The 27,881-nt window shown below is 35.8% G+C and overlaps 1 protein-coding gene across 1 annotated transcript; it reads right to left on the bottom strand.

Annotated features, from left to right (window-relative positions):
* Positions 1 to 1,788: 1,788 nt before the first annotated feature.
* Positions 1,789 to 27,648, bottom strand: XPOT (exportin, tRNA). Its single transcript, XM_009572178.1, has 24 exons — positions 27,511 to 27,648; positions 25,636 to 25,718; positions 24,453 to 24,509; positions 22,821 to 22,890; positions 21,406 to 21,624; positions 20,649 to 20,833; positions 20,109 to 20,277; positions 18,553 to 18,789; positions 18,186 to 18,224; positions 14,995 to 15,057; positions 13,876 to 14,000; positions 12,850 to 12,994; positions 12,574 to 12,693; positions 12,300 to 12,394; positions 11,426 to 11,495; positions 10,741 to 10,979; positions 9,965 to 10,250; positions 7,920 to 8,109; positions 6,563 to 6,679; positions 6,362 to 6,477; positions 5,818 to 5,865; positions 4,243 to 4,314; positions 3,079 to 3,135; positions 1,789 to 2,583 (listed from the first exon to the last, which is right to left on the bottom strand). The coding sequence occupies exons 1-24, from the start codon at positions 27,568 to 27,570 to the stop codon at positions 2,557 to 2,559; spliced, it is 2,889 nt and encodes a 962-aa protein (XP_009570473.1). The 5' UTR covers positions 27,571 to 27,648; the 3' UTR covers positions 1,789 to 2,556.
* Positions 27,649 to 27,881: the final 233 nt, after the last annotated feature.

Raw genomic sequence — 27,881 nt, forward strand, 5'->3', positions numbered from 1 at the left:
GTGGGCAACCAGTGGAGAAGAGACCCACTGAAGAGTAAAAGAATCATCAATTGCCTTTTTAAACCTTGATTCTTTGCAAAGATAAGTTACTAGGCACTGTATACCCACCACATAACCCAACTGCAATGTAACAGCTGCAGACCTGCGGTCTCTGCATCACTGAAGGAAATTGTAGAAAAAATAACCTGCTAGTAGCCAGAATCAGTGTTTACATGTTTATCTAAAGATACAGAAACCAACCCACAGATCCTGTTTTTCAGCTCACACCTTGCATAATCCCTGACAGTACACTGTTCTGATTCAACAGGGTCAATGCATAGGAAAGTAAACAATCCTTTTTGAATTCTTCAGGCTGAACCAAATTAGTTTCTCCGAAGATCCAGACTACCTAACCATTCATCCTACAGGATACTCTGTCAGTCATGGATGGAAGGTCAGAGTGCAAGTTTATAATACAGCCAGGCCGACGGCTGCCACGCACAGCTCGCTCCCACGCTCTGCACTCTCTGCTTTATATCCATTCTCACCTGACACCACCATGGCAGGCGACGTGCTTTCAGGGGGAAGTGTTTCTGCCACTTCAGCTTCCCAAATAGCTCATTATTAGTTAGATGGGGTTAGATGAACACCAGATTTGGCATAGAGGAAGCTACAGGGGGGTGGTGGGGATGAGGAAGAAGAGCAGTCTCTTTTGGCAGCGGCCAGTCTAAAGACTTTTCTCGTGAGGGTGTAATTTGATAATAGCTAAATCATGCTCTGTTAGACAAATGACACAGTCAATTATACTAACAGAATTAATAAGTGTAGGCTTTTTTCCTGCTTTTACGCAGTACTAAAAGCAGCAGTACTACACTTACTTCAGAAGGCAAAAGTCTAAACCACGTATGAAAGAGTGACTCCATTGCAATGACACTGTAATTCAAAACCATCTTTGCTAAAGACAGAAGAGCCCTACCTTATTGTTTGCTTCATAATCTGCCTAGTGAAAGCTCTTCCCTCCGTGTGGTAAAGCTGCCATAACAGCAGAGGAAGGAGACCTAGCCAAACACAGAGAAGACTGACAGCAAACACTGGGCAATAGCTGCAGTGGTGCAGCCCCTTGAGCTGGGGAGGGGCAGCTGGGAGGTGTAGGAACACAGCAGCATTTGCAAAGCACCAAGTCAAAGGTGGAAGGCTTCTAGTGCTACAGGAGAAAATGAAACGGGTATTGGACCCAGGGGACCTCTAGCGTTGGTATGGCAGCAAAGGGAGGGAAATGGGATTGTGAGAAGTATAAAAAGCACCACAAGCACTTAATCTGTGATAAAACAAGAAATTTTTGATTAAACGTACAAAAATCAGGAACAAAAATCTTGTAGTAAAGGTAAGCACCCTTTACTTTCTTCCCTCAGTGAAAAGGGAGGGAATGGCAGTGAGTATTGTCAAAACATCACCACATTCCACTCCTGGCTGCTGTTTCTGATCCACCTCCTCATTTATTTCCATTTAAATTGGATGAAGAACCTAGCACCACACAGTCTAGAAAAATGCTCATCTGATTATGCTAGAGGCAAGTCAGCTTTTTACTATGGATATCAGTTCTTAAGGAAAGTATTAAATCCCACATATGAGAAGACTCCTAGCTTCCCCCTGCCCCTATGAAATAGCTATGAAAACTGTAATGTCATAGAATTAAAAAAAAAGCAAAGAAACAAACTGACCAACTGATACAGTTTTGGGACAGAAGTAGCAACACTTTACTACATCTCTGTATAGACCATTGACCCTACTGAAATACTGCAGTGAATGCAATTCATTCTTTCTGCCAGCATCTTCCACATGCAAGACTAATACAATTTATTATTCAAGCATCAGAAAAATTGCCAGGTTCTACTCAAATGTAACAGCCAGAAGGTTAAAGAATGCTGTAGCTTCTAAAGATTCAACCAAAATGATTCAAGGAGACTTAACATTTCACTGGACAAAATTTTATTTTTTTTTATAAAAAAAGATAGAACCAGATGCTACTTTTAAATGAAATCATTTATTAAACCAATCTGTTTTATAGGAGGTATATATATATTTTTTATAATTAAGACAACTTCAATGAAATGACTATCTACAAGAATGACTTTGATTGCTTTATTTTCATGTCACCATACATGAACAAATGAATTTTATGTCTTATGAAAACATTTTACTCAGTATCAAAAATGTACACATTTTAATAACCATTGCTATGGTCTGAAGGGATTTTTACATTTAATTTCAAAAATAAGTGTCATTTCATTGCTGTACGTGTTACAGCGTAAGCTGAAATCATCCTATACATAATAGAAGTTTGTGTAGGTTTACAGATATTTTTTTCATGTTGTCATATACCTTCATGTTCGATACACAGGTGGGGGATTTGCATTTCTCTTTTTGCGAAAGGCTAAAATACGTACTGATGTGAGCACAAAGCAACATTTCTTAAAAACAAAACCAGTTTGAATGGCACAAGAGTTAGCGTTTTTATAAATTAACAACCAGAATTCTGGATTATGGAAACAGATACATGAGATTCCAGTACTTCCCTTAGGGCTTCGCTCTCTGGAAGAATACCTGTTAAAAATTTATTAAAAAAACATTTTAAGACAAAGGAAATGTAAGACATGGAACGGTTGAGGTGTAAGATAATGAGTTTGACAGAGCTCATTTTCTTGTTTACATACTGGTTAACACACTAGGTTGAAGGATGTGACTTGTGCTATTCGATTACACTCACACCCTCAAAAATGAAGCATTCTGACACATTCTTTACAATTATAGCATCACTTTTTTGCTATTTCAACTATTAAACATAAGCCACAAGAATATCAAAAGCTATTGAGGAGATGGCAAGGTGCTGAGAATAAGTGACGATTCTTCAGCTACAGGTTTGTTGTTGTTGCTGTTTTTCCAAATAACTGCTTTCCAAATAACTATAACTAAAAACTATTAAATAATTCATTATTTCAATATTTCAATTTTACTTCAGGTCACTACCACAACTGAATTGTGTGACAAAGTTCAAATGGAATTAAAAGCTATTTAAAGGAAAAAAAAAAAAATCTTTACCTTTAAGTAATTTTTAAAAACTTTAGCATCAGGCTGCTGAAGTGCTTGACAGAATTCCTGTAAGAGAGAATAAAGAAATACTAGATAGCTAAATGAAGCAGTAAGACAACCTGAGATATGTTAGGAGCATATAGAATACCTTGTATGTAAAGCCATTGATATGAGTTTGTATTTTCCCTAATGTGCAACCAAAGAAAATCATGTTATGGATAAAAAATTGTAATAGGCTATGACAGGCCAAGTGCATTCTGGGGTGAAAAAACTGTATTTTCAAGTACAGGATATCACATTCACTTTTAGCTGAATAGACAGAAACGGGACTATCTATGAGAACTGCAATCAAGGAGATTCTAAACCTTTAATTTTTCCAGTAACTTTTGGTGGCTTTGATATGAATACTTAGAAGAACATTTACGCTGAAGAAGTATTATGGATACACGAAGTGACTCTAGATTACAGCAGAACATGTGTCACACTTGAAAAAGTTATAATCTTAGATCAGAAAACACTGGGGCACGAGCACGAGATAATACTTGACCCTTACATATATTTAATGCCACTTAAAATTGTCTCCTAATGCAGAAAAACCGATTACTGTAGTATCCAAATTAGTTGCAATTAAAATTAAGTTGTCAGTGTTCATCTAACAATTTCTTCATGGCAATGCTTACCATATGGCTAGTTTCACTTTTGAGAACCCTCTTACACTACTCCGAAATAAGCACACAGAAACCCCACACTTAATGTTGTACATAATTTTTGACAGTAGAACCAGTGCTGTGTCTTAAGTTTCTGTAGTGTTGAATACAGCCTTTATCATCATACTTTCTATCAGCCTTTATCATCATACTTTCTATACATTCAACATTCTTCATTTTACTTTTGAGTTATTACTCTAAGTATTCTGATACTTTTTCCTCAAGTTAAAATTTGAATTAAAGTAGGAAGATGGCTTAGATAGTCACATGCACTGGACTCCTTATTTGCAAGGTACTCTTGCAGTAACTTTACTCCTTATGCTAAATTAATCCTATTCTGATATGCAATATCAGAGTAAGTATACTGAGGGATGGTAGGAGGGTAACTTTGTCAGTATTCATTTTGCTCCCATTTAACATTTGGAAAACTGTTAACAATCATAAATGTTCTTTTAGGAATTCCTACCTGAATTATCTCAGGAGCTACTTGCAAAGAAGGCAAATACTCTTGCTGAAGATACTGAATGCACTCAGGACCCTAAAGAAAAGCAGTACACAATTTGTTCAAGTGTATTTTCAAACATATGGGAAGTCATAGCTGTATACTGTATGGTACAGAAGAATTTGAAAACAGGTGGTCTACATGACTATTTTACAGAGAAGTTATGCATATCAAATACCAAATGCTCTTGTTATTCTTAGCTGTTAGCAAATAAAGATTTCTCAATCTTGGCATTAAGGATTCTACTGCAATTCGGTATCTTTTGTTACATAGCAGAAGAATGCACTGAAAAGTGCACTGAAATAAGAATTACAATACAGCCAGTCAGTTTGTGACATGTCAATTGTAAAAGTCAGTTAAGTAAGATGACCCTAATTTCATTATCTGACATATGAAAGAAAAAAAAATTTGGCAATTAGTATCTGCCAACTGCTTTACCATACTGCTCCCATTGTGAAATTTAGTAGCCATGAACATAGTGTTTCGCTTCTTGTAACATTGACTATGTAATTTGCGGTGGACTGAACAGTAATAAAAATGGAACTTCCAAACCCTTAAGAGAAGCAGTCAGTCAGGTCTGTTTTGGTTAACACATTAGTTTTTGTTTTCTTTATCTGCATTTATCAGATACCTCTCATCACAAGAGGGATTACTGTACACTGGCAGTATACAAACATGACCCAAAACATCTACCAGGGGAAAGTGAATCAACTTTACTAATTCAGGCCTAAGTTACCCTAGAACTAGAACATGGTATGCAGTTCACGAGGGGAAAAGAAGATTTCAGATCATTTTCCTATATTTGTATCGGTAGTGCTAAAAGAAACAGTATTTGTAATAGGAAGTTATTTCATTTACCAAAGCTTGATTTCCTACAGATTTACCTCTTCATTGCTTTTGGGGAAAAAGGAACAAATTCAGAAGCTCTCCTCAATTAAAACACAATCTCTTCTCTGCCAGTTTATAACTTCTTACAATTTTTGTGTAGTTGTGACTTTTACTTGCATTTGACAGAAAAGTTAGCCAGCAAGTTAAAGGGTGTAGTGGGAAACAGTAACACGAACATAGAAACTATTTCATTTCCCGTTAAAAATGGAAATATGCTATGGTGTTTTAGTCATTAGACAATGCAAAGTTAATTTTTTTTCCATAAATGTTTTTCAATCTAGTCTCCTACATATCGAAAGATACCTTTTGTTTTCACAGAAGTACTCAACAGTACATCTCTAATTGCTTTTTTATGTCAGTTTAAGTACTACATCGAAAAGTGAAAGAATGCCAATTGATCAATTAAACACAGTAACACCCAGTAAGTGAGCAGATTTTTCTCCTTCATGAAGAGTCAATATTTTGCAGTAATTTATCAAGAGGTAGAACTACTGGATCCTGTATCCCTACACAGCATTGTAGTAATCCTATTATTTTATGTAAGAGTATAGTAGTAATTCACCATAGTAAGTATATAATTTTTAGAAATTGATAAAAGCACTAGAAAGAAACCTGCAAGAGTTATTCCCTGCAAAATATTATGAAGCTTACCCTTTTGAGATGAATTGTTTTTAATGTCACTGCACATTCTGATAAAGCCTGCAATGCAATACATAACATTAGACTGTTCAATTAGTCTATTGGTTAAGTATTTAAAGCCAAAGAACCTAATGAGGCCCAAAACAAGGGCTAGCCATTATTCCCTCATTTCCCCTCACACAATGACAACAGCCTCAACCTTCCAATTTTTGTTCCACTCTAACCAGAAAAATTTCTGTCACAGCTAAACCCAAAATGAACTAAATAACAGCCACCTGTGTGTGTTCACTTTCACTGAACATTAGTTAATAAGTAATATAGGTCAATGTTAAATACTCAGATCTGCAATTCTCTACCTTGATTTTGAGCATAGGTGAACTACAGAATACAGTACCACAATATTCAATAATTAATCATCCAGGTACCTCAATAAAAAACATAAGGGATTTTATTTGTGAGATGACGATCTTTGATACCACGTGGTCAGCGTAGCTTTCTTAGCTTGAATCTGCCCCACAGGAATGAAAGCAAAAAAACAAATGTCCATAATACACACCAATACTGTCTGGGCATCTGCTAAGTCAAATGTTTGCTTCAAAGGTGCTAAGAAACATGCAGGAACAATGTGCTTGTAGACAAAGTCTGCAAAACCTACTGGTCCATCTTTACCTCCTGAAAAGAAAAATAACATTCCTTGGTCTATTATTGCTTCATGATTAGTAGCAGCTGCAAAGGAATTATAGAAAGACAGTCTTACCCCAAAGCTCCACCAACTTAGAAAGAATAATAAAACAAGTCTTCTGTGCAATAGGATCTGGGTAATCCACTGCTCCTTGAATGACAGTGAACAACACCCGCTCCACGTTCTCTGCACCTTAAACACATTACAATGAGCTTGTCATTTCAACTTGCAGCCTAAAATGTTTCTGTACTCTTACACTACTTTATATAAATACTGACCTGGAAGACATGCTTCAACTTCAAAATAGCTCTTTTTTGCACAAATCTCAAATATTTTTGGGAAGTTTCCCCTACGATGCAAGACAACTCTTATTTAGGTTATAATTGGTGGGTTTGTTGTGGTTTTGTTTGTTTGTTTTTTAAAGTTTGGAGATTTTAATTGGTTTTCCGGCCTTTAATACACACAAAGATGAGGGGGGTACTTTGACCTGCTTACAAATACAAGTTTTCTCCTCTCTACCCAAACCTGGTAGAGTTAATTAAAACTCAGCAGCACTGAAGTAGTTTGCTTGTCTTCCAATATATGGAAAGATTTTTTTATCACACTTCAAATTTCTGTGCTGCGTCTATACTTATCTCCAATTCCTTTAAAAATTTCTTGGCCCCTCACAACTAACAAAGTGCCTCTTTCAAGAAAGCTCTCACTACTTCTTAATGCCACCCTTTCCTTTCCCACAGGTATTACCATCATTTTAGGATGGGGGAAGGAAGTCTGAGCTCCACCTATCAGGTGAGTCGCTTTAAAGTTTCTCAAGTCCCTAGCCATTTTGATAGAATACAAACTGAGCAAATTACTTAAAGAATCAAGCAACTGGACATTCGACTTCAAATTCCTGCTATGAAAAGCACTAATTTGCATTTGGCAACTAAGGGTGAGGAAAACCTGGTAACTACATATAGAAGTTACATGATGCCTTCTACCACAGATAACGAGATCAGGAGATAGTAATAAAAGATTGTAGAAGTTACTGATGTGTCCTTCAGAAAATGAACACTGCAATGAATACTGGCAGCTGTGAGGGGTCTTGCCCAACAGTTCAAACATTGCTATACACTGTTATATACTGTATGATCTCCAATTCGCCAATCAAATACAATGATGCATGAGGATGCATTATACCCCATTCTTCTCCTTATAGACACAGTGATCACATTAAGCTGAAAAGATCAATAGGAAGAATATGCCTGTGATAGCTGGATTTCACAAACCCAAATTCTTGCGCAACAGGTAAGTTGCATACCGTATTTACATTAGTCCATTCTACCATAACATAGTTAATAGTACTTGACAGGAACTAGGCTTATGATTTTAGTAGACAAAACTTAGATGAGAATAACCACAGTACTATCCTTTGAGAAACTGAACTACTTACCTTGATTAGCTATGACTTCACTCATTCCACTGCCAGTTACTGTCTGCAGAAAAGCAAAGTAACTCCTCCGTAACATTTGTTTTTCTAAAGCAGCAGACTGGTCATTTTCTTCTGCTGGAAGGAGCAACACCTCAAAAATGGCATGAAGTAGTGGCATAAACATCTGTTGCAGAAAAGGTGAAACCTGTGTCTGTGGAGATTGGAAGAGGGTATCAAACAGTTACAGAAATCGAACATCTGGAAATTAAAACTTAAGGGCTTGTTACAATTCTCAGCTTTGATTCACCTTTAAAGTTAGTATTTTCATGTACTTACTACTTATTACAGAGTGAATCATAGCAGGGTCACCATGAATATTACTGTATCTTGACTTACACGCCACCTATTTCAAGTCTTCTGTACAAAAATCTAGTCTCATTCTGAGTAGGAAAAGAAGCTTTTTCAGTATTTCTCATCGTTCTATTTCAAATTCCCTGAAAAATCCAGAAGGGCTATTGTAAAGTCACTGTAGTTACAGAAAATGCATCTCTAAGATGTTAAAACAGACAGCAGGCCACCTTTTGTAGCACTTGTCCTTAAAGACTGCTTAAAGAAAAAAGTTTTCCTGAGCTGAAATACTACTGGTATTACAGAATAAACTTGTCATTTACATCCTACTTGCAGTAAGAAATATATAAGGGCACTAAATTAGTTGAACACTTATGAATTAAAAAACTGAAGGTGTGCTATTCAGCCAAACCCTAGCGTTCCATGAAGAGGCAACTCAGATATTCATTTCTTAATGCTTAAGCAAGTAAAGAGAAGATTAAAGATAAAACCTTGAAAGTATTCAAGGTGAAACTATTGAAGCTAGGATCTTTATTTTAACATACTGTAATAAGAATAGTACAGTATCATACAAAGTTAAACATTACACCTGAACATGGTATTTGTCCAGTCTTGCTCCTGTGACCTTTTTTTTTTTTTATCTTCTTTACCTTACACAGGCTATTTTTAATTATCTACCATTATCTTGAATTGCTTTTAGCATAACTTGCAAAAAGGACTAGAGTAATAAGAGTCTTCCTCCCTAACCACTGAAATACTTGATTTTTCAAAATTCCTTCTCTCTGCTCTGCAGATGGGATATTCCAAACAGAGGTCCACATGCTAGATTCACCCAGGTATATTATGGCTCTGTTCTACAGCTCACAAAACACACTTCTCTTCACTTTTAGTAATTTTAATATTGCATTCTGCTAAAAGACTTATTTAAGCCTATTTAAAGGGCTTCTTGACTTTCTCATACAGCAATGAATTTCCCATCCCATTCACAACAGCGCAATATTCTTGTGGCAGCCTCAGGGAATGAACGACGAGTAACAGGTTAGTAACTTCATACATTTCATTGACTTTGCATTTGAACTGTTTGAAACTAGGAAGCTCTCAAAGGCTGCACTTCAAGAACCTTTGCCAGATAATCAGTTGACAGTCCTACTCCCACTTAATACATATCTCATGCCTCCATTTCAAAACCTCCATATTTGTCAACCTATTTTGAATAACAATGCATTAAGCCTAGCGTACATTTTTATGTAACACCACTGCATCGAGATCTTGTAAATCAATATTCCTCCTTATACACACATCTGATATTTCTGTATCTCTATCTCCTGGAAATCCCATTATAAAAAATAAGAAAATTCACTTCAGGGCTTGCAGAGTTTGTAATATTAGCTTAACATTTCTTCGGGGGGCATGAAGTTAATTGTGTCAATAAAAAAAACAATTTTGTGCCAAGTAGTATTTTATTTTAAAATACTAAACTCAAAAATTAGAAGCAACATAAAATTCTGAGACTAGTCAATGAAAAACACTCATTTAATCACTGCGAGTCCAGCAACATACAACTGTGGTTGAAGACTATGTTTCCCAGTAGCAGCCTTAGAAATATACTTACTTCTTAATTGTGAGATAAGGTTCTGACACATAGCTATTTTTCTGGAACCAGAAAAGAGGCAATATCAGCAACACTTCGACCCTGAAAAGCTTATGCAATATCATACCTTAAACTTAGCTGTTATTTGGTTTATAAGAGGAATGAATTCTTGAAGATCTTTTGCTTCACAATCTTTAAGCATGTGTTCAGAGGCAGAAGGAATGAATGGAAGAACTTCTTCCTCTAGGCAAATAATCATGCGGTGAAGGAAAGTGCGGACACCACTTCTCAGAACTTCCTTTTGTAATGGACAACTGAGAGCCGGCAAAAATGTTTGTAAGCAGTCCAGATAAACCTCTGAGCAGCCACATTGTTTTACAGTTTGCTTATTGCTGAAAGCCTTGCTAGTTCGGCTGTAAAAGCAATACACCAAGTTTTATATAAGCTCACGTTCCATTACAATGAAGAAGCATTAACACTGAGAACAACATATGCTTTAAAACCCATGCACTAAACTAGAATATTACATTTCATGAAATGGGAGCCAAACACTGGAAGTAACGAACAGAATTATTTTATATGAAGTAGCTACGCTTTGGCAGTTTTTGGAGAATTAAATTCTAACAATTTACAAACAACATATGATTAGAATAGCTCCATACAATTCTTTGAGGAAGGGAATAGAGCTGGTTCATTATAAACTTGCTCAGTATTCTCTGTATCTACATCCATAGCAGCCTTTTCTAAGGAGACTTAACTCATTTTCTGGGCTACCATCAGAAATTCTACAACCACTGACGATTTTCTAGGTCAATAAAGCACAGGTAGAAACTCAACCCCTCCTCCCAATAAATCCTTTATATTTCCCTTTTACTCAAACCAGAGTCACTGTGCTGTACCTACCTAGCAAACCCAACAGCATGATTGAGGCAGTCAGCCAGTGCCATCTGTCTGTCCTCATCTTGTGCCATCATCAGTTTTTCTAACAATACTTTGAACTTCTCCATCAGTGGAGTCAACAAATTCCTCATTAGAACTTGTTTTCTTTCTGCAGAGTATTCGCTGTTAACTATTAATACTCCAGCTGTTTCATAAATGAAAAGTTGATCATCACTGCTTAACAGAGCCTGGTAACCATTTTCCTAAAATGGAAGATAACAGGCATAATTCACTAAATGTCCTTTATCAAAGTTGTCTCCTCAAAGTTTAAAGATACTACTCTTCCTTTAATCATGCCTAAGTAATCTCTATAGTACATTTACAATAATTTTATTCTCTTCCTACTTAAGTAGAAGTTTCAAGTACAGGTAAAAAAAAATGGTTGAAGGAACAACTATGTTTATACAATTCAGACAGATAGCCTTCTATATATACGCATCTCTAGCCTATACTCCCAGAAACCCACATAAGCAGGATTATTAAAATTAGGTACAAATGTAAGCATGCGAGTGATCTCACACTGAAAAAGCAAGACAATTATTTGCATTTAAATGTTTGTGTGCTAAGCTTACAATTCAGTAAGTACTCAGACACATCAATGAGTAAGTGCAAGCCTTATTTATTACAAAAACCTGCCGTAAATACTCACAGGAGGAGAAAGTTCCAGCAGGTCTTGTATTCTATTCAGAACATCTTCAATAAAGGGATTCATTTGCTTACTGAAGTAAAACACAAGTACATAACATTATTTAGAACTGTGTGCGTTTTTACAAATTTTCTGGTATTTTATTTAAGCTGTAAAGCTAGACACTAAACTACGTTCTCAATATAGAAACTCCCCTTTAAATATCAAAGCACTGTGTAGAAAAACCTGCTTATGGATATGGTGCTTGTGGCAGGCCAAATAGATACATGGTACAATAGGAAATAAAAATTTCTTTCTTTCCCTCCTTTTTTTTTTTTTTTTGAGAAACATGCATAAAAAGCCTCACTCATCTGAGTGAAATATTTTCATTAACCATTGAAAAATAGGATCCTTCTGAAATCTGAACCATCTTGGAGTTTCTCCTGCCTCTACATTAAATACATGCCTGTGAAATAAGACCAACAGGACAGGACTGTGAAAGACTTTAATACACTGAGTAAACTTCATCACTATGAATTCTGTAAACATTCAGAATTTGGTCAGGGAAGAGTTACTCTTGGGAGTCTCCAGATCCACTCACTCTCAGCTCTGCTCACTGAGGAAAAGCAGGACAGACATTTGCACTGTTGATCAGTTTTAACATGTAATCAAAATAAGCTAAGCATATATATTCCAGCTCTTTGTTCTGTGACAATTTTTTCCACTGCTACTTTAGTATTATACAATAGGACAACCCTGCTAGAGGACTGTTTTGATATACTACTTCATTGCAGTCCATTTGAAGCCCAGCCTGTTTCAATGACAACTGTGATGTACAGAAGGGCTATGTATGGTAAATTCGATGCAATTTGGATACATTTGTAACAGCTTTACTCACTTAAGAGACTTGACAAATCTGGAAAAGAGGTAAGCTGTTCGACTTCGTACTTTGGGACTTGTATGGCGAAGTCCACGGTGATCTAAAAATGCCATCTGCAATCAAGAAAGTATGTCAGCCTTAGAATCCCTGAACAAGGCAGGGAAAAGCTAATCATCCAACAATTTAAGAAACCCAGCTTCTTTAGTGACCTTCAGAAAATAAGAAAATTTCCCAAGTCCAAAGAACTTATCTAGTCTTATCTAGTTGAAAATGTAAATGAGATGAGACTTACTAGAACAGTTGGAATGTGCTGAGGTTCAACAGCAAAGAATTTTTCGTATCTAACCACTGTTTCAAAGAATTCCAGGGTCACTGATGTATGTTGATAGGCACTAACACCAGAAGTCACCAGCTACAAATAAAAGCATTAACAAGTTAGTACTTCAGCTGTTTATAACATCAAACTACAGTGTAGTGGACGTGCTGGTAATTAAGATGAGCAATTTGAACTGGAATGTTCCAGTCTTTATTAGCATTTTTAAATAGCTCCCACAACACACATGCTTACTGTTCTCATCATGTCTTGTAAAGCCGTAGCTTTTGTAACATCACCAGAGAAGTGAGCGCCGTGAGATACAGGAAGAGCCTCAGCCAACATATACAACAGCCTTATTGCTACTTCTACTTCCATAAATCGTGTAGTCTGCCAATTCCTAGAGAAAGAATATGAAGATCATGTTAGTCTGCAGTAGCTTATGAAATAATCAGTTCTACCATGTTAGTATTTTCTTTTGAGCCTTCTTCAGATGCACAGCATAAAAAGATTTAAACTACGAAAAACACTGTAAAACCTAGGCAGTATTTCAGGATGCTTCTGGAAGACTTTATCCACAAATGCAGCACCTCTCCATCACAGCGCTACCAATTTTCTTTTACCAGTTTCAACTTAAAAGCTACAGATTTCTCAAAGTGCTTATTTAGGTACAAAACCACCTACTATGATTCTACGGACAAGCCATTCAGCTTCACTTAAAAAGAGGGCTCACTAAAGAGCAAGGTACAAGGAAACCACCAACAATACTAGATTCCTATTTGTATACACATAACTGTCCTCCTAGTCAGGCAACTAGTAATAACATTTCTTTATTTACATGCATGGTTTCCAGTTTTGGTTCTGCTCTTTTTGTAAAAAATACTTTACTTTTGTTTCTTTTCCCTACCCAACCTTGGTTTTCTGATAGCAGTAATACATAAAATTATTTGCCACATCTCATACACATTTCCTTGGGGTGTAAAGTGAACACCTGACCAAATGGCTGTTGCTGTGTAGGTAAATGACAAAGATCAAGAAACATCTCTAGGGAAAAAAAAAAATTAGCTGCCATTTAAGGTTACAAAAAGAAAGCTTTTTCTTTCTAAACAGCTAAGTAAAAGACTATACAAAGTCATATTTATCATGAAGTTGTAACAATTCCATTCTATCAATTGGCTTTGCCCTGCTACATCACACTTATGTTCATTACAAAGTCTGACAGTTACAAGAGGCAAAAAAAGCTAAGGGCATTGTTTAAACAAGTTAAAACATCCAACTTACTGAAGTGTAGTGTTAAAAACTCTGCGGACAGACGCCAGCAGTAACTCTGGTGAGACCTGAGCGAGTCTGTCCAGCAACAGTTTCAACTGTTTTCTGTACTCCACAAACATTGCTTCATCTTCACCCTACAAAACATTCACATGTCAGTGAAGTCCGTATTTTCATGTTTAAATTAATGCACAACCGTTTTAAACAATTACACCTAAAACAAAAACGTGTACATACAAGAACAGTATACCACACTCAGAGAATTCAATAATGCTCACCCTATGCTCTTGCAACATAACAGCAGGCTCCTTTTTTGGCTGGTTGTAATATGTTGAGATCCACTGCATTCAGTCCAGAAACATATTAAAAAGGCTTTCCAAACTGAAAACTAGCCAAAAGTACAAGAAAGAAAATGCTCTTGGCAAAGCCTTATTGACCCAATTCTTGAAAATTGACTCACTCCTCAAAGATGTTCTTTCTCAGCATCTAGCTTAGTTTAAAAATTAAACGGACAGAAACATTTATGATGGACTGCATACAGTTTAAGTTAACCTTTTTAAGACTATAGCTCTCCAAACAGCCTGGAGCAAAAGTAAGTCGTGCAACATATTCAATCATTATTGCTGGCTGACAGAGATGTAAGCATGGGAGGAAAGTGAAATCAAAGACCTTCCGCCTCCTTTCGCTTATTTTTGCAGAGGTTTGACCATCTGAAGTCGGTCAAGCAGCATCTCTTAAAGAGTTTCATTACACAATGTTTCTCAAATCTTTTCGCAAGACAGAAGTGATGTGCAGAAACACGCAAACTCACACTGAACAAGCCAGCTCAACAGCTATGTTTAGCTAACAGCACAGCTGTATTTGCCTAGGAATAATTCTGCACAAATGCAGCCAGAAATATTCTGTTAACTGAACCGGCTTGGATACCCCCTTACTATGTTGTTTTGTCCTATGCAGACATGCCCAGAGGTTAAAAAAGCTTTCCACATCGGCAAAAAATTCAGCCTACAGACCTTTGCTTCCTACCTTCAAATCCTTAGTCTATGAAAAATATGGATTTTAAAAGCATGAGCAAGTTTTACTACATGTAATTTAAGTTGCATTTGTCTGTTTATTCATATAACACAATACCTCATTTTCAAAATTATATTCTTCATCATATGTCAACTTCTTCATAACAGCCAACATGATTGCCTAAGATAAAAGCAGAACTGTAAGCGTAGCAGCAGACAAGTGACAAGAAGCAACAGTTAAAATCCTACAGTAAAGGAAACGTTAAAGCAAGTGTTAAATGTTTACAAGTATTTTAAATCCCATTTGAATTATTATTTTCAGAGGTCTAGCAGAAGCAACAGTCCAAATTAAAACAGATGGATTATATCCAAACAATACACAGATGCCATTCCAGATACACAGCATAGATGACTTGGAGCTCTCAGTTTCCGACAGTATTACCCAGCTTTGTTTCCTGCTTATAATCTGTGCTGTTCGGTTCACACTGAAAACAACAATTAAGATGACTGAACTAGGCAGAGGAAGCTAAACAGGTTGTCCAAGATTCTATTTTAAAGGGGCAGGTCAGCTTAGCTGTAACATTAACTTCTCCAATAGCTCAACATCCTTGAAAGGTTTTTTTTGGGAGAGGTTAACAAGCTGAATTGGTTCAGCAAAGAATCCAAGAGTAAGAGCTAGGAGCCGCAAACAAGAGTAAGAAAAGCAACACCTTCTCTTTTTAGCAGCAGCAAGTTTTTAGATCAGTTAAAGCACTGATACGCAATTTCATCTTAGTGGGGACTGTTGGTAAGTCCTAAAACAGGAATAGAGACTTGATCTCATCTCTACTGAAATCTCAAACTCTAAATGTATCACTTTGATCTTACTAAGCATTACTATTTCAGGTTTTTAGAACTCTGATTTAACGTTTAAAATACATGCAGTACTCAATTCCATTCATGCTTTCCAGGATGGATAGAAATTGGACTGACACACCCAATTAGCTAAAACAAGTGTTTTAAAATCTATTATATTTTAATTTTCACTTTAGTTTAACAGTTTGTTCTGGGGAACCTACAAAAATGTGTATTAAATCTAAATATTCCAAATAGACAGAAAGCTATTCTGAATAATTAAAATTGAATCAGAGGCAGACCATTTTTATATCTATGACAACAAAAAAGTGTTAGAAGCCCAAGAGAATATTAAATAGCAACAAGTAATGGGGCAGGACATACCCATATACCTATTACAAGGAATGGGTTCACTGAATATTGGAGAAGACTCAGTAGAATTATAACAGGTATTTGATCAGCATTACAGAGCACCTCATCCCTATGCCTACTACCAAGTGAAAAAACAAAACTTGTGTCCTTTTTTTTTTCATATTGGTTAAATCCAGTGGGCAACAGCTTTTATTATAACTATAGCAAATGAAAATGATGATCATATCAGCAAGAACTTGATTGGCATTTTGCGATTCTCTTCCAGTACTGGAGGTTCTGAATGCGGATAGCCATAAATTTCAGACAAATAATAAACAAGGGAACAACGTAAATTATAAAAAAAACCCCAACAACAACAAGACTTTTGACAAATAATCACGATTACATATTTTTCATTTTAAGTGCAAAACCTGAAGTTCTTTAACACCAAAATGGACCAATGAATTAAACTTAGGTTACTGAGGTGAAATTCTTGGTGATCTTGCAGAAACAGACCCTTGTAATACTTTGAGGAAGAACATGGTCAAACAGCAAGAATGTGATCATGCTTTCTATTGACACCAAGTGTCAGCATCGTCTGTGAGAAGTGATATTAAAGAATTGAAATAATCGCAAAACATTAACGTGATATGCTTGTAGCCAGAAATGCTTAGAAACACCTGTCATTTTAAGAATTAAAAACATGATCCTGCTGATGAGAAAAAACTTCAGGATTTCAAAGGCACAATAAACAAGATCCATCCCCTTTTTTCCTGATCAAGTAACGAACAAGTTGAAAGTAAGAACTTCTTAGGTGCAAAACTTTAAAAGGAATGCTACTAAGCACGCAACTTAAAGCTTAAGACAGACAACAATAAGATTTAGACTATTTCCAAATACTCTCTTATTATGAGTTGGATGAAAGAAGAAAGATTGGTATGACTGCTTCTCAGTTTAACACAAATGCTCAAAAAGTGCTCAATAAAATTAAGAAATAATTATAACACGAAGTTCTTCAGTATGAAAGCAAGTTTAACAAAACAACAGATTTTGGGACAGTAACACATTTAGATTTTAAGTGTCTTAAGTGCACTGCAGTAGTAATTTGGTTTGATCCAGTTATAAGAACAAAAGAGACATAGTAACAAAAATAAAAAGATTCAGTGATGTTATCAAACTTCTCCTATTGTGTTACCTCATCCAATTTAAACATTAGACAAAATGTTTAGACATTAGACAAAACCAGATCAAGACAATCTAGACAACAGTTACCCAAATTCAACTTTTCATGTTAGAACAGGTACAGAATTCAGTTTTCTCTGTAAAGGAAAAGGAATCACAGCTGCCAGCTGTATGAACTTACAAAATATCTGCACCAATCTAACCAGTTCAACATCTAAAGTAGTACATCCACATTGGTGCAGAAGGGTCATAGGAAGAAAGAAATTAAAAAAAGGACTGTGCTGAAAAAACCAAACAGTTTACTACCTCCAAAACTGGACATAAACTTTATTTATTAAACTTAACGCTTTACATATAAACTTAAGCTTATGTATAAACTCAAGCATATAAACTTAAGTTTAACGTATAGTTCAATGTAATGCTTAACATATAACTGCTCATTATAAGTACAACTGTTATATTTGAATTGCAGCTTCTTTTGTAAGTTTAACTTATGATACTATCAAGGGTTGAATTTTATGACAACCCTTCCCATACTTCCTCCAATCCTTTGAAATTAGGGCAGGTTTTAATAAAAATACAAAGCTTCAGGAAAAAAAAAACTCTTCCTCTATCTTGATTTAAGAACATTCTATCAACAATACAGACTGTACAGGAGCTTAGCAACATATGCTTAAGGGTTCCTTGGGAAGACCAGCTCTAAAATAGCTTTCATTTTCATATACAATTCAATATAGGTTTACTATTTAAAGAAACAGCTGTCGTTACTTAGAAGAAAATGGAACATACTGTCCTTACTTTTTGAAGTCTTCCCTTTTAATTATTGTCACATGCACATTTTAAGGCATATAAATAAAACATGATTTGTTTCAGCAAAATGAAAGATTCTGACCCAACGTGTTCTTGAAAAAAAAGAATCTCTAGTAAAAAGAAAATACTTACCTCTACATTAGCTTTTTGTTGGTCTGAAAGTGCAGAAAGCTGTAAAATAAGTTTCAAGTGTTATTTCTTGTACAGTAACTCCTTTATTACTATCTAATAGGAAAAGACAGGTTTGCTTTTTATTACAGCCATATGATCTGCAAGCCTTCTTTCCACTTAATGCAAGATTTAACCCAATTCCTTCAGACTTCTAAACACTATAGAAATAGCATGACCACAGCCATTAAAGATACTGAATGCTAATTAGTCAAAAAAAACCTATTCTGCAAGTCAGCTTGCACATAGTATGAGATTCATATATTCCCACAAAAATCAAACTAAATCATATGTCAAAAAGTGATGTTAAATTGAAGCCAGACATATTTACTTGTTTCAAGATGTGAAGGTAGTCATAACAAAAGCCAATGATATTAGATGAGATGTCGTCATCTTCATGAATTAGCAGTTGTAACATTAGGGCCACTTTTGCTTCAATAGCTTGCAGAGTGTCTTGAGCACTCTTCATATCACCATTTTTTATCAGTTTAGTCCAACTAGCTATTAATGCTTGCCCCATCCCGTTGACCAGCTTAGAAAATCTGGCCAGAAAATCCACATCATCTTCCTGCAAGAAAAGACATCCAATTAAAAATACTAGCAGAGCTCATGTTTATATGGCATGAGCTTACAGACTGTACTACCCATGTCTAGTATGTAGAAGTAGTAAAACCAACATTTGTCTCCTAGATGGAAAGTACAATTGCCTGGTTCGTTTTCCCCAGGGAATGTAGAGAGAAAAATTAAAGCAATGCCAGATTTGGCTGTCCTCCATCATACAACAGTAGCTTGCTTCACCTCTTCAGATTAGTTTGTTTCTCTTTTTACTTTACAGCAAGAAGCAGGTTCAAAATAAAAGCAGAAGCACATACCTACCATAAATTTTAGGCTGTATAAGAGGAAAATCTTTTTATGGGAAAACTTCAAAGAATTAACAGCTGTAGCTCACTTCAGAAATACTGATAACGAGTAACTTTCAGTACTGCCTGTAAGAGTGAGTTAATATTAAAGATTTATGGCTTGCTTTTGCAGAAATACATTGATCAGAATTGAGAAATACCCCTATACCAGTCAGTCCAAACAGATGCTTTGCTCCCTGCCATAACTGTACAAAAGCAGAAGAATAACAAGTCTTCCTCAGAGACTGAGGTAAGATTTTTAGAGGAACACCTCCTGAACTGATGAATGGACATTTTCTGCATTCTAGTAGGAATACAAATTTGACAAAGGCTTCAAAAATTAAGAGATTGCCTTGCAATCTAAGGAATACAGCTTCATAAGGACTGGTTCCTCTTTCTCCATGGCAGGTAGCAAACAGCTGTTCCTTAAAGACTGCAACTGCCAGGGAATGTGTTTGGTTAGTATGTATATTTTTCCAGCTTACAGATAAGAATTTCAAGCCTCATGCCTGATGGTGCAGACGTGCAGAACAGCATACGTGCCCTTAAGAAAGCTCCTTCCCCTACCTAATTATGCACAGCTGATCTAATGTCTCACCCTAAAAACCTCTACCTTGGCTACAATAGCTATTGCGGAATCATTCAGAAGAGAAGATTCAAGGCAACAAAACACAGAAGCAGCATTAACAGTAAGCACAACATGCTTTAGGAGAGGAACAGGGGAGTTACATAATACCTTGCTTCTAAAATGAAAAACTCCTGCTGAGGACAAACAAAATGCAGTGTGTTTTAAATGAATAAAGAATATTAATAACAAGCTGTTTATTTAGGTATGAGAAAAGTGTAAGTAGTGTTTAGGTTTGATGCAGAAGCCCAACTAATTCTCCCTAATCTGTGGACTTAGTTTTATAGTTTTCTGTTCATTTGCTTATTTAAGAACTGTTGGAGACCTATGACTCATTCCTATTGTAAAAATCAATATACAAACCTGATCAATACTGAAGAGGCCAGCAGACTGCAATACTTGACATAAAGATTCAACCAATTTTGTTTTATCAATTGGGTCCATTCCCTTATTTACAATTTCAAACAAACAATCACAAGCTTCTTCCCGGAGAACTTCCACAGACATGTGACCTAGCAGCATATTTATAAACCTTCAGAGAAAAAAAAAAAAGATTGTTTTTATACATACACAGTAGCATTGTATAGATGCTTTATATTATTTGTGTGCATATTTACAATGGTTTCTTTTTATAAGACACTTCTAAAGTCTATTGTACTGACTAAACCCAGCATTTTGTACATTTTAAGGAGAACCCAGCAAACTGTGTAGTGTCTATTTTGGCCATTTTATCAGCTTGGCTTGCAAAGTCAATCACTCTACTAAAAAAACACCAAAACTCAAAAGGTTTGTATAGAATTAAAGTCCTTTCTCAAAGATAAGTTTTAATTCTGTTTCATAGAAATACAGTCAGCACACTATCAAGGTTATTTTTGCAATGATATTCCATCAAAAAACCCCTACCTTTCATTGGCTATCAGGCTCAAATCTATCCAGGATACATAAGCTCCAACTACTTCAAGGCACTGGCATGTCAACTCTGAGTTATTATATTGATAGTTTTGTAAGATTTGGTACCATGATTCCACCAAACTTGGAATGCACTGTTCCCTCATAGTATCTTTCAATAAGGTGTTCCTACGAGCCTCCTATCAATACAGAAAAAGGATAAATCAGTCTCGTCATAGATTAGCATCTTGTCAAATTAGTAGCATTTTTCTACTAATTACCAGACACCACTTATCCTAGCAAGATAAATAACTGAAATCAGAAACCCAAAGAGAGCACATTTTTTTTCCTTGCAAGAAATAAAACCAAAATACCCTAGTTTTTGCTCTTTTTTATACCACAATGCCCAAACACTGAAGAAAGGCAGACAAAGGGGAAAAATCCTCTAGATCATTAAATGGATTTTTGGCGAGAGGACTCCTTGAAACAGGCACTTAACATTTTAAAATGAGTCAGTCTAACATTAAACTGGCTAACTCAGTCCATTAGTTTTTGTTTGTTAGCTCTTCAAGCAAAAAATACATTAACTGAAAAGTACGGAATCATAAAAAGCATTAAACAACATATGGCTTTTGAATCTGAACTACCTAATGTCTCTAAGGCAGAGTTACCATAGGAAAAAACCAGCATATCTGCAAGTCTTCTGCTCCAATTAAAGTAAGAGAACTTTTTCAAAATTTAAAACAAATGTTAATGCAAAATAATAACTTGCCTCTGATGTATGAACAACATCCCGGTCTACCAGCTCAGCATCAACAGCCATCAGGATTCTGAGGTACATATCCACTCCACGTGGATTAAGGTCAACTACTGATAGAATATCAAAAAAAAACTTGGGCCATTTTGTGAGATATTCAGTAACAAAAAGCAATGCAAAGACTTGAGCTGCTTTGTTGCGAATAAAAGTCTTCTCAGGCTGGGGATTCAGCATCTGGTAGAAATAAGATATTTTATTTGTGCATTTTTACTAAATTAGAGAAGAATCATATATGCCTGTTGATCTCTGCGTAGTGATTAATGTACCACCTCTCTTCCTGGCTGAGATCAATAAAGTGCCTTACCTTTCCAAGGATTTTGAAGAAAATTTAGCTGAATTGTAATGAAACAGGGAAAACATTCTCTGGGTGATACAGTCCTAAGCCCTTCATTCAGTACTAAGACATTAAGTGTACTATTCAAAGACTAAAAGCTAATTTGTTAGTTTGGTGAAAGGAGCGAACAAGAACTTCAGAAAACAACTTACTGTCCTCTTGTAGCTAGCTTGTGCCTAAATTAGATGTTAGCTTTAAGAATAGTAAAGGAAGTTTCTAAATCTAAGCTCATCACTGCCTATCTCCCTCTCTCTCCCCTTCCCCTTTTCCATAAACTCATCCTAAATGGAACAGCTTGCCACAAAGCAAAATTAAAAGCAATTTAATCCATTTCACAATGATCTGTTCTTTTTCAAGTTGTATTATATTCCACTTCCCACTGTTAAGTTTTCTACAAAGCAACTATGTTAATTTCCAGTGCAGAAGTGTAATGATAACTAGATAATGGCAGGTATTGCCAAAGACTTGTATCAGCCCACTTGATGGTTCTGCTGATTGCAAACTCTTGGGTCCAACTGATACTACATGTTCAGCTACAGTAACTAATGCCACAAGGAGTAGCCAGTACTCTGCCATAGTATTAACAGAGGAGTGATGCTGTTCATTCATAAACATCTGCTAGTATTCTAAGTACACAGGAGTCAGGCCAGGAGGGCCTTAAAAACAGAATTACTGCTCCTCCTCCAGACAGTCAGGAACATCAAGAATCTGATTAGGATTATACTCTCTAAAGGGAAATATACTCCTTTAATACTCCTTTTTTCACACCCAACTGATTAAACCACAATCATTATCTGACGTAAGAGTTTTATTTTTAGTAATAAGCTCAAGAACAGACTTCTTTACAACATCTGATTTAAAGAATTTCTAATGAGGATTAGCATGTTAAAAACTTTTAACCATCAGATATCATATATCTTCAGGAAGCCATCTTTAAACTCAGATGACAGATTAAACATTTAGCCCACACTCAATGCCTTATGTTAGCCTACTAATAAGCCTACTGTGTAAGACTGCTGTGAAGGGACGTACTTACCTGTGCTTGCAGCCATGTTATGAGTGTTTCCCTAATTAGCTGCTGCTGGACTTCAGTAAGTTCAGAGTATCTGAAACAAAGCGTAATGACATCAAAATACAACTGCTTCATGACAAGCACAACATTCAGTAAGGCAAAAACTCTTTTAAGATTGCACATAATACTGCACATTAATGTAAATCAAAGGTTCCTAGAAAAGGAATTTACACAGCTATTTGCATGTTAAAATTTTGAATCAAAGATATAAAAATAAGGAAAAACATTTTGCCTATACTAATGGATTACATTTTGAGGAACTACTGCCTCCTATAATGGAGTAGGAGCTTGAAATTTTGCAGGAAGGCTGCTCTATCAGGGACAGGACTCATGACCCTGATAATAATACACACTTGACCATAAGCCACAGGGAGAAGGAAGAGACATCTGTACATGCTCAAACTTGTTTACTACACACTGAAGACTGTCAATAGTGAGCACAAGGAAGTCCTTCCTGATCTGACCTACAGTACATGTATTACCAGACATGCATCAAAACAAAAAAGTAAACAAGTAATTCTGCTTTATGTCACACATCTAGTCTTGGCAAAATTTGACATTATACCAAGCCCACCTCAAATACTACCTACACAACATGTTCCTTCCCAGGACTAGCTAAGCTGAGAACACTCTCCTTGCAATAGAGCTAGCTATAGGTTAGGTACAGTCCTTAACAGGAATGACTACTGAACGTGACTCCAGTGTTCCTGTCACAAGTAACTATTCATTAAGGAGAAGAAAAAAGCAACCCCACTGAAAATGCTCAAGAAAATCAGAAGCAGGAAAACAAGAGAAAACATACCACAGGAAGCAGGTGAGAGGAGTAGAACAAGCAGAGGAAGATGGACAATGAGATAAAATCAGGTAAATAAAATCACAGAAAGTTAAGTCTTTCATTTTTGCTGATACATAATTGTGAAAATCACTCGCAAAATACACCTTATTCCTACCTAAAGCCTGACCCACATGTTCAGTGTATTGCAACCAGTCATGAAGATATTCCAAGAGGCAGATACCCCTGCCATGACGTTCAAGTCCAGACCAAAGGAGCCCGAAATGTGAAAAAAATATAGTTCCATGCAATGAAACTTGTATTATTTCAAAGTATTTTTTCCTAAAATTATGATTCTACGAAAACACCACTCAGTGAAAAGACTACTTTCTCTTAACATCCCTGCCATGGTTATTGAATGAATAGGGCTTTGTCTTAAGTGCAGGACTCTGTACTGAGCAAGACTGCTGCTTGCAGGACTCTCTTCTGCAAAAATCAGTGAGAGTACAGAGTAAGGCTTGAATCTCCAGAAAGGAAGGGCTAAGTAAGCTTCAAGCAGTCCTTGGTAATTAGGTCTGTGTTGGGCCATACACAGGTGTTAGACTAGCTAAGTAGAGTATGCTGCTCAAAACCCAACAGCTGCTCAAAACCCAACTACTCCTCTCCCAGGAATAGGTGAAGAAATGCAAGAAAGTCATCTGGACCTTAAAGCCACCTCATCAACCACACTGAGATGACAGGTACCTTTTAAGTTTCTTTGCAAACAGAATAAAAAGGGAAAATTAAATTGAGGTATATGGCTGGTATCAAGAAAGATTACTCACTTGAACTTAATTTGATGTTCCAGAACTTGAAAGCAAAAGAACTTGATGTGATCATCACTAGAGAAGAAAAGAAAATTCTGTTAGTGGTGGCAATATGATACACTTCCCTGGGAAGAAAAAAATTCCTCAAATATTACAACCAGGTCGTCCCTTTGGCAGATCAAGAATCACTGTGCACCAGAGAAAAATACTACTGCTATTACTTCAAAGCAAAAATGACAAATACTCAAGCAGTTCATTTGGTAAAAATAAGCAACTGTTAAACTAATATTTATGTTTGACATTATAATCTTTTTTTCTACAGCCACCCATTTGTTATGCTTTGATTTCAGTATTGAACATAGAAAACTACAATACCTGTTGTATCCTGCCTTTATAAAGGGCTTCAATAATACGTGTCCATTAGTACACTAAGCACAAGTTGTACATTGTGTCTTAAAGAGCAAAGCGAAAGTCAAACTGAGGTATAGATTAGGAAGGGACATTCCACATGCTATAAAATCTACATGTGTTTTTTATCTTATTATCTAAAAATTGTAACAATCATAATGTATTTCGGTAAAGATTATAAAATGCTGTTTTCAAATCTTGTGTGGTTTTGTTAATTACTGCATACTCCATTGGAGTCAGAAGTTTTGACAAATCATTTACAGAAAAGCATTCACTATAAATCACTGTTGTTATTCAGGAGATATACATCCCTCAAGTTTCCTTCCAACCTGAATTATTCTGTGATACAGCAACCACCTAGTATTTGAGACCTAAATACACAACTTTTTGCAAAAATAGTGGTGACTACACACTCTTTGCATCTTGAAAAATGGGATGGCCTACTCCATAGAATAGAGGCAAGGAACTGCTTCTGAGATTACTGCATATAAAGCCTATGGCCTCACAATAGGAAATTTTCCACACTCCTCCCCAAAAGATAGCAGTAGAACTCACTCTTTTTCCATGGATTTCATAAAGTAGCAGTCTTTAGGCTACTAAATTAATATGGAGTTTTATTTATACATTGATCTTCCTTGAAAGGCATTATACAGAAGCCATAGATCAACCATGATACTAAAAACAGTATGAAGACCATATTAATTTTTTACAGTTTACCTATTATGCTGTAGAGCTAAAACCAGACCCAAACATCTTACTAATGAAAATAAGCAATGATTCTTATCTACATTACCTGTATATGCTCTGAGCTAACGCTTCTGCACAGACTTGCCAAGCGTCCTGAGATATCTTCAGCTGCTCAAAGTAGGCTAGTGCCTGCAAACATCCAAATAAGTTTCGTTTAAAAAAGAACAAACAAACCACACAGCAAGGCATCTCATTCACACTTAGACTCACATTTAAACAGCTCTCCTTCAAAAAAACAAACAATTTGGATACATCCAAGTATTTATATCACTCCCTAATTACCATAATGCAAGAGTGTTTCTTCAAATGCTATTATCACAGGCACCCATTTCCGCTTTACATTCAATACAAAGATTTTTGTTACTGGAATATAAAAGTCATAGAATCAGAAATGTTAAGGTTAGAAGGGACCTCTGGAGATAGGGTCCACTAGAGGAAGTTGCTGAGGGCCTTTTCATTTGGGTGGAAGTTCACATCCAAGTTAAAATTACTTCCACAAATTCTAAAGAGAAAGTGATTTAGATTTTTCACTGAAAACAACTCACTATTTTTGTTGCACCACTTCGGCTGTATTCTACACTTGAAGCTCAAGAAACATTCAAGCACTGATCACCTGACAACTGTCAGTTTATGAAACTATTACAAGAGACTGGAAAAACCTTCTACCAGATTTTAGATAATAACTTGCTTATCAGAACTTCTAAATAGCTTTTGACAACAGTTAACTTGATCTAATTGCTTTAAGACTTAGTGTGAAACAGAGATTAGATTAACAACATTATACATTATTTCAGTTCTACGAATGTATGTATTTCAAGAGGGTTTTTTGCATTAGTTCATAACTGTTTCCATTCACCAAAGTAATTTCCCAAAGTAATTATTCAGTGAGTTGAAATAAGTTAAAACAAGAATTCACTTCCTGTAGGTTGTACTGGTAATTCTCTTATAATGAACAGTTTTACTAGAAATTGTTTGATACTTTCTTTATGTGTTACATCTTACATGATTAGTGAAAAGGTAAGTCACCTTTTACTATAAAATATTTCAAAATTAGGCAGACTGCATAGTTAAAAGATCAATAAATCAATAAGCTTCAAATTTTACAGTAATATTCTATTAATAGAACACTAAAGATTAGCTACATCCATCCTTTCAAAAAGGACAAATACCCAGAACCAACATATTTAACAGGCTGCTTAGCAATATGAGGCTGCATCAAACTACATTTTTAACTTTCTTATACATTCCAGGATTTGTTTTATGAACACAAAACCAAAGTATTAACATCTTCATTTCTGAAATATTTTACTGGAGGTTATCTTGTAGACAGTTGAATCAACTTGATAATCAATCAGTAAGCAGAAATATTTATTCATTAAATAGTTATATAAATTGTAATGCCTTTTCATAGGAGCATCTCTCTTTTATGAAGTAACTGTTACCCACATACCATGATTACTTTCTTAACTTACTCTACACTAATACAAGCTTCGCTACAGTTAAAACACACATTTCATTAAAAGATACTAAAGGTAGGTAATCCATTCAAATAAAAACCCCACACCTAAAAATTAAAAGGGCAATTGCAAGCAACTCACTGTTTTCAGTGGCTGCTTTTCATTCTATGGGAATCTACGTAAGAAGGTGAGCAACAAGTACGAAAAATTGAAAGGACTGAAAAAGTCAGAGCCCAGAAAGACAAATTCTATACACGTTAAGTGTAATTTCACAGAATTGGTGATACACGACCTTCAGTTTACATGCTTGCGACATGACTTTGTTTTGTACTTGCCACCACAAACCATATGTATTGGTTAACCAAAAAAACCAAACCCCCAATCCCCCGGCCAAGAAAATATGAGACTTTTGCACTGAAACAGCACCCCCAATTATTAGAGAGATAGGCAAGTTAATTACATACCCTTTGTCTGAAGTCCGCATCAGCATTTGGGTTTAGCCCTAAAAGGGCTTGTTCATCCATCTCTATTGATACACTCTTTGTTTCCTACTCCTAACTGGTTTGCCCACTTCTTCTAGAGGGGAAACTACGATCATCTGCAAATAGAGAAAATGTATTTGCTCAGCAGAAGAACAAAAATTAAAAGCAGGACATCAACAACCACAGAAGTTTGCCCACAAACCTCAAACATGCATGTACTCCACCAAAACATGAATGCACATACTTCTGATACAGATATCAGAATTCTAAGTCCTTTAATCAACTTTTAATAGTACTAAACTTATTCAATAAGGAAAATTTGAAGTGCCCATATATTTCAGTTCTCTTGAAAA

This window comes from Fulmarus glacialis, unplaced genomic scaffold, assembly GCF_000690835.1.
Source record: "Fulmarus glacialis isolate BGI_N327 unplaced genomic scaffold, ASM69083v1 scaffold27322, whole genome shotgun sequence".
NCBI lineage: Eukaryota > Metazoa > Chordata > Aves > Procellariiformes > Procellariidae > Fulmarus > Fulmarus glacialis.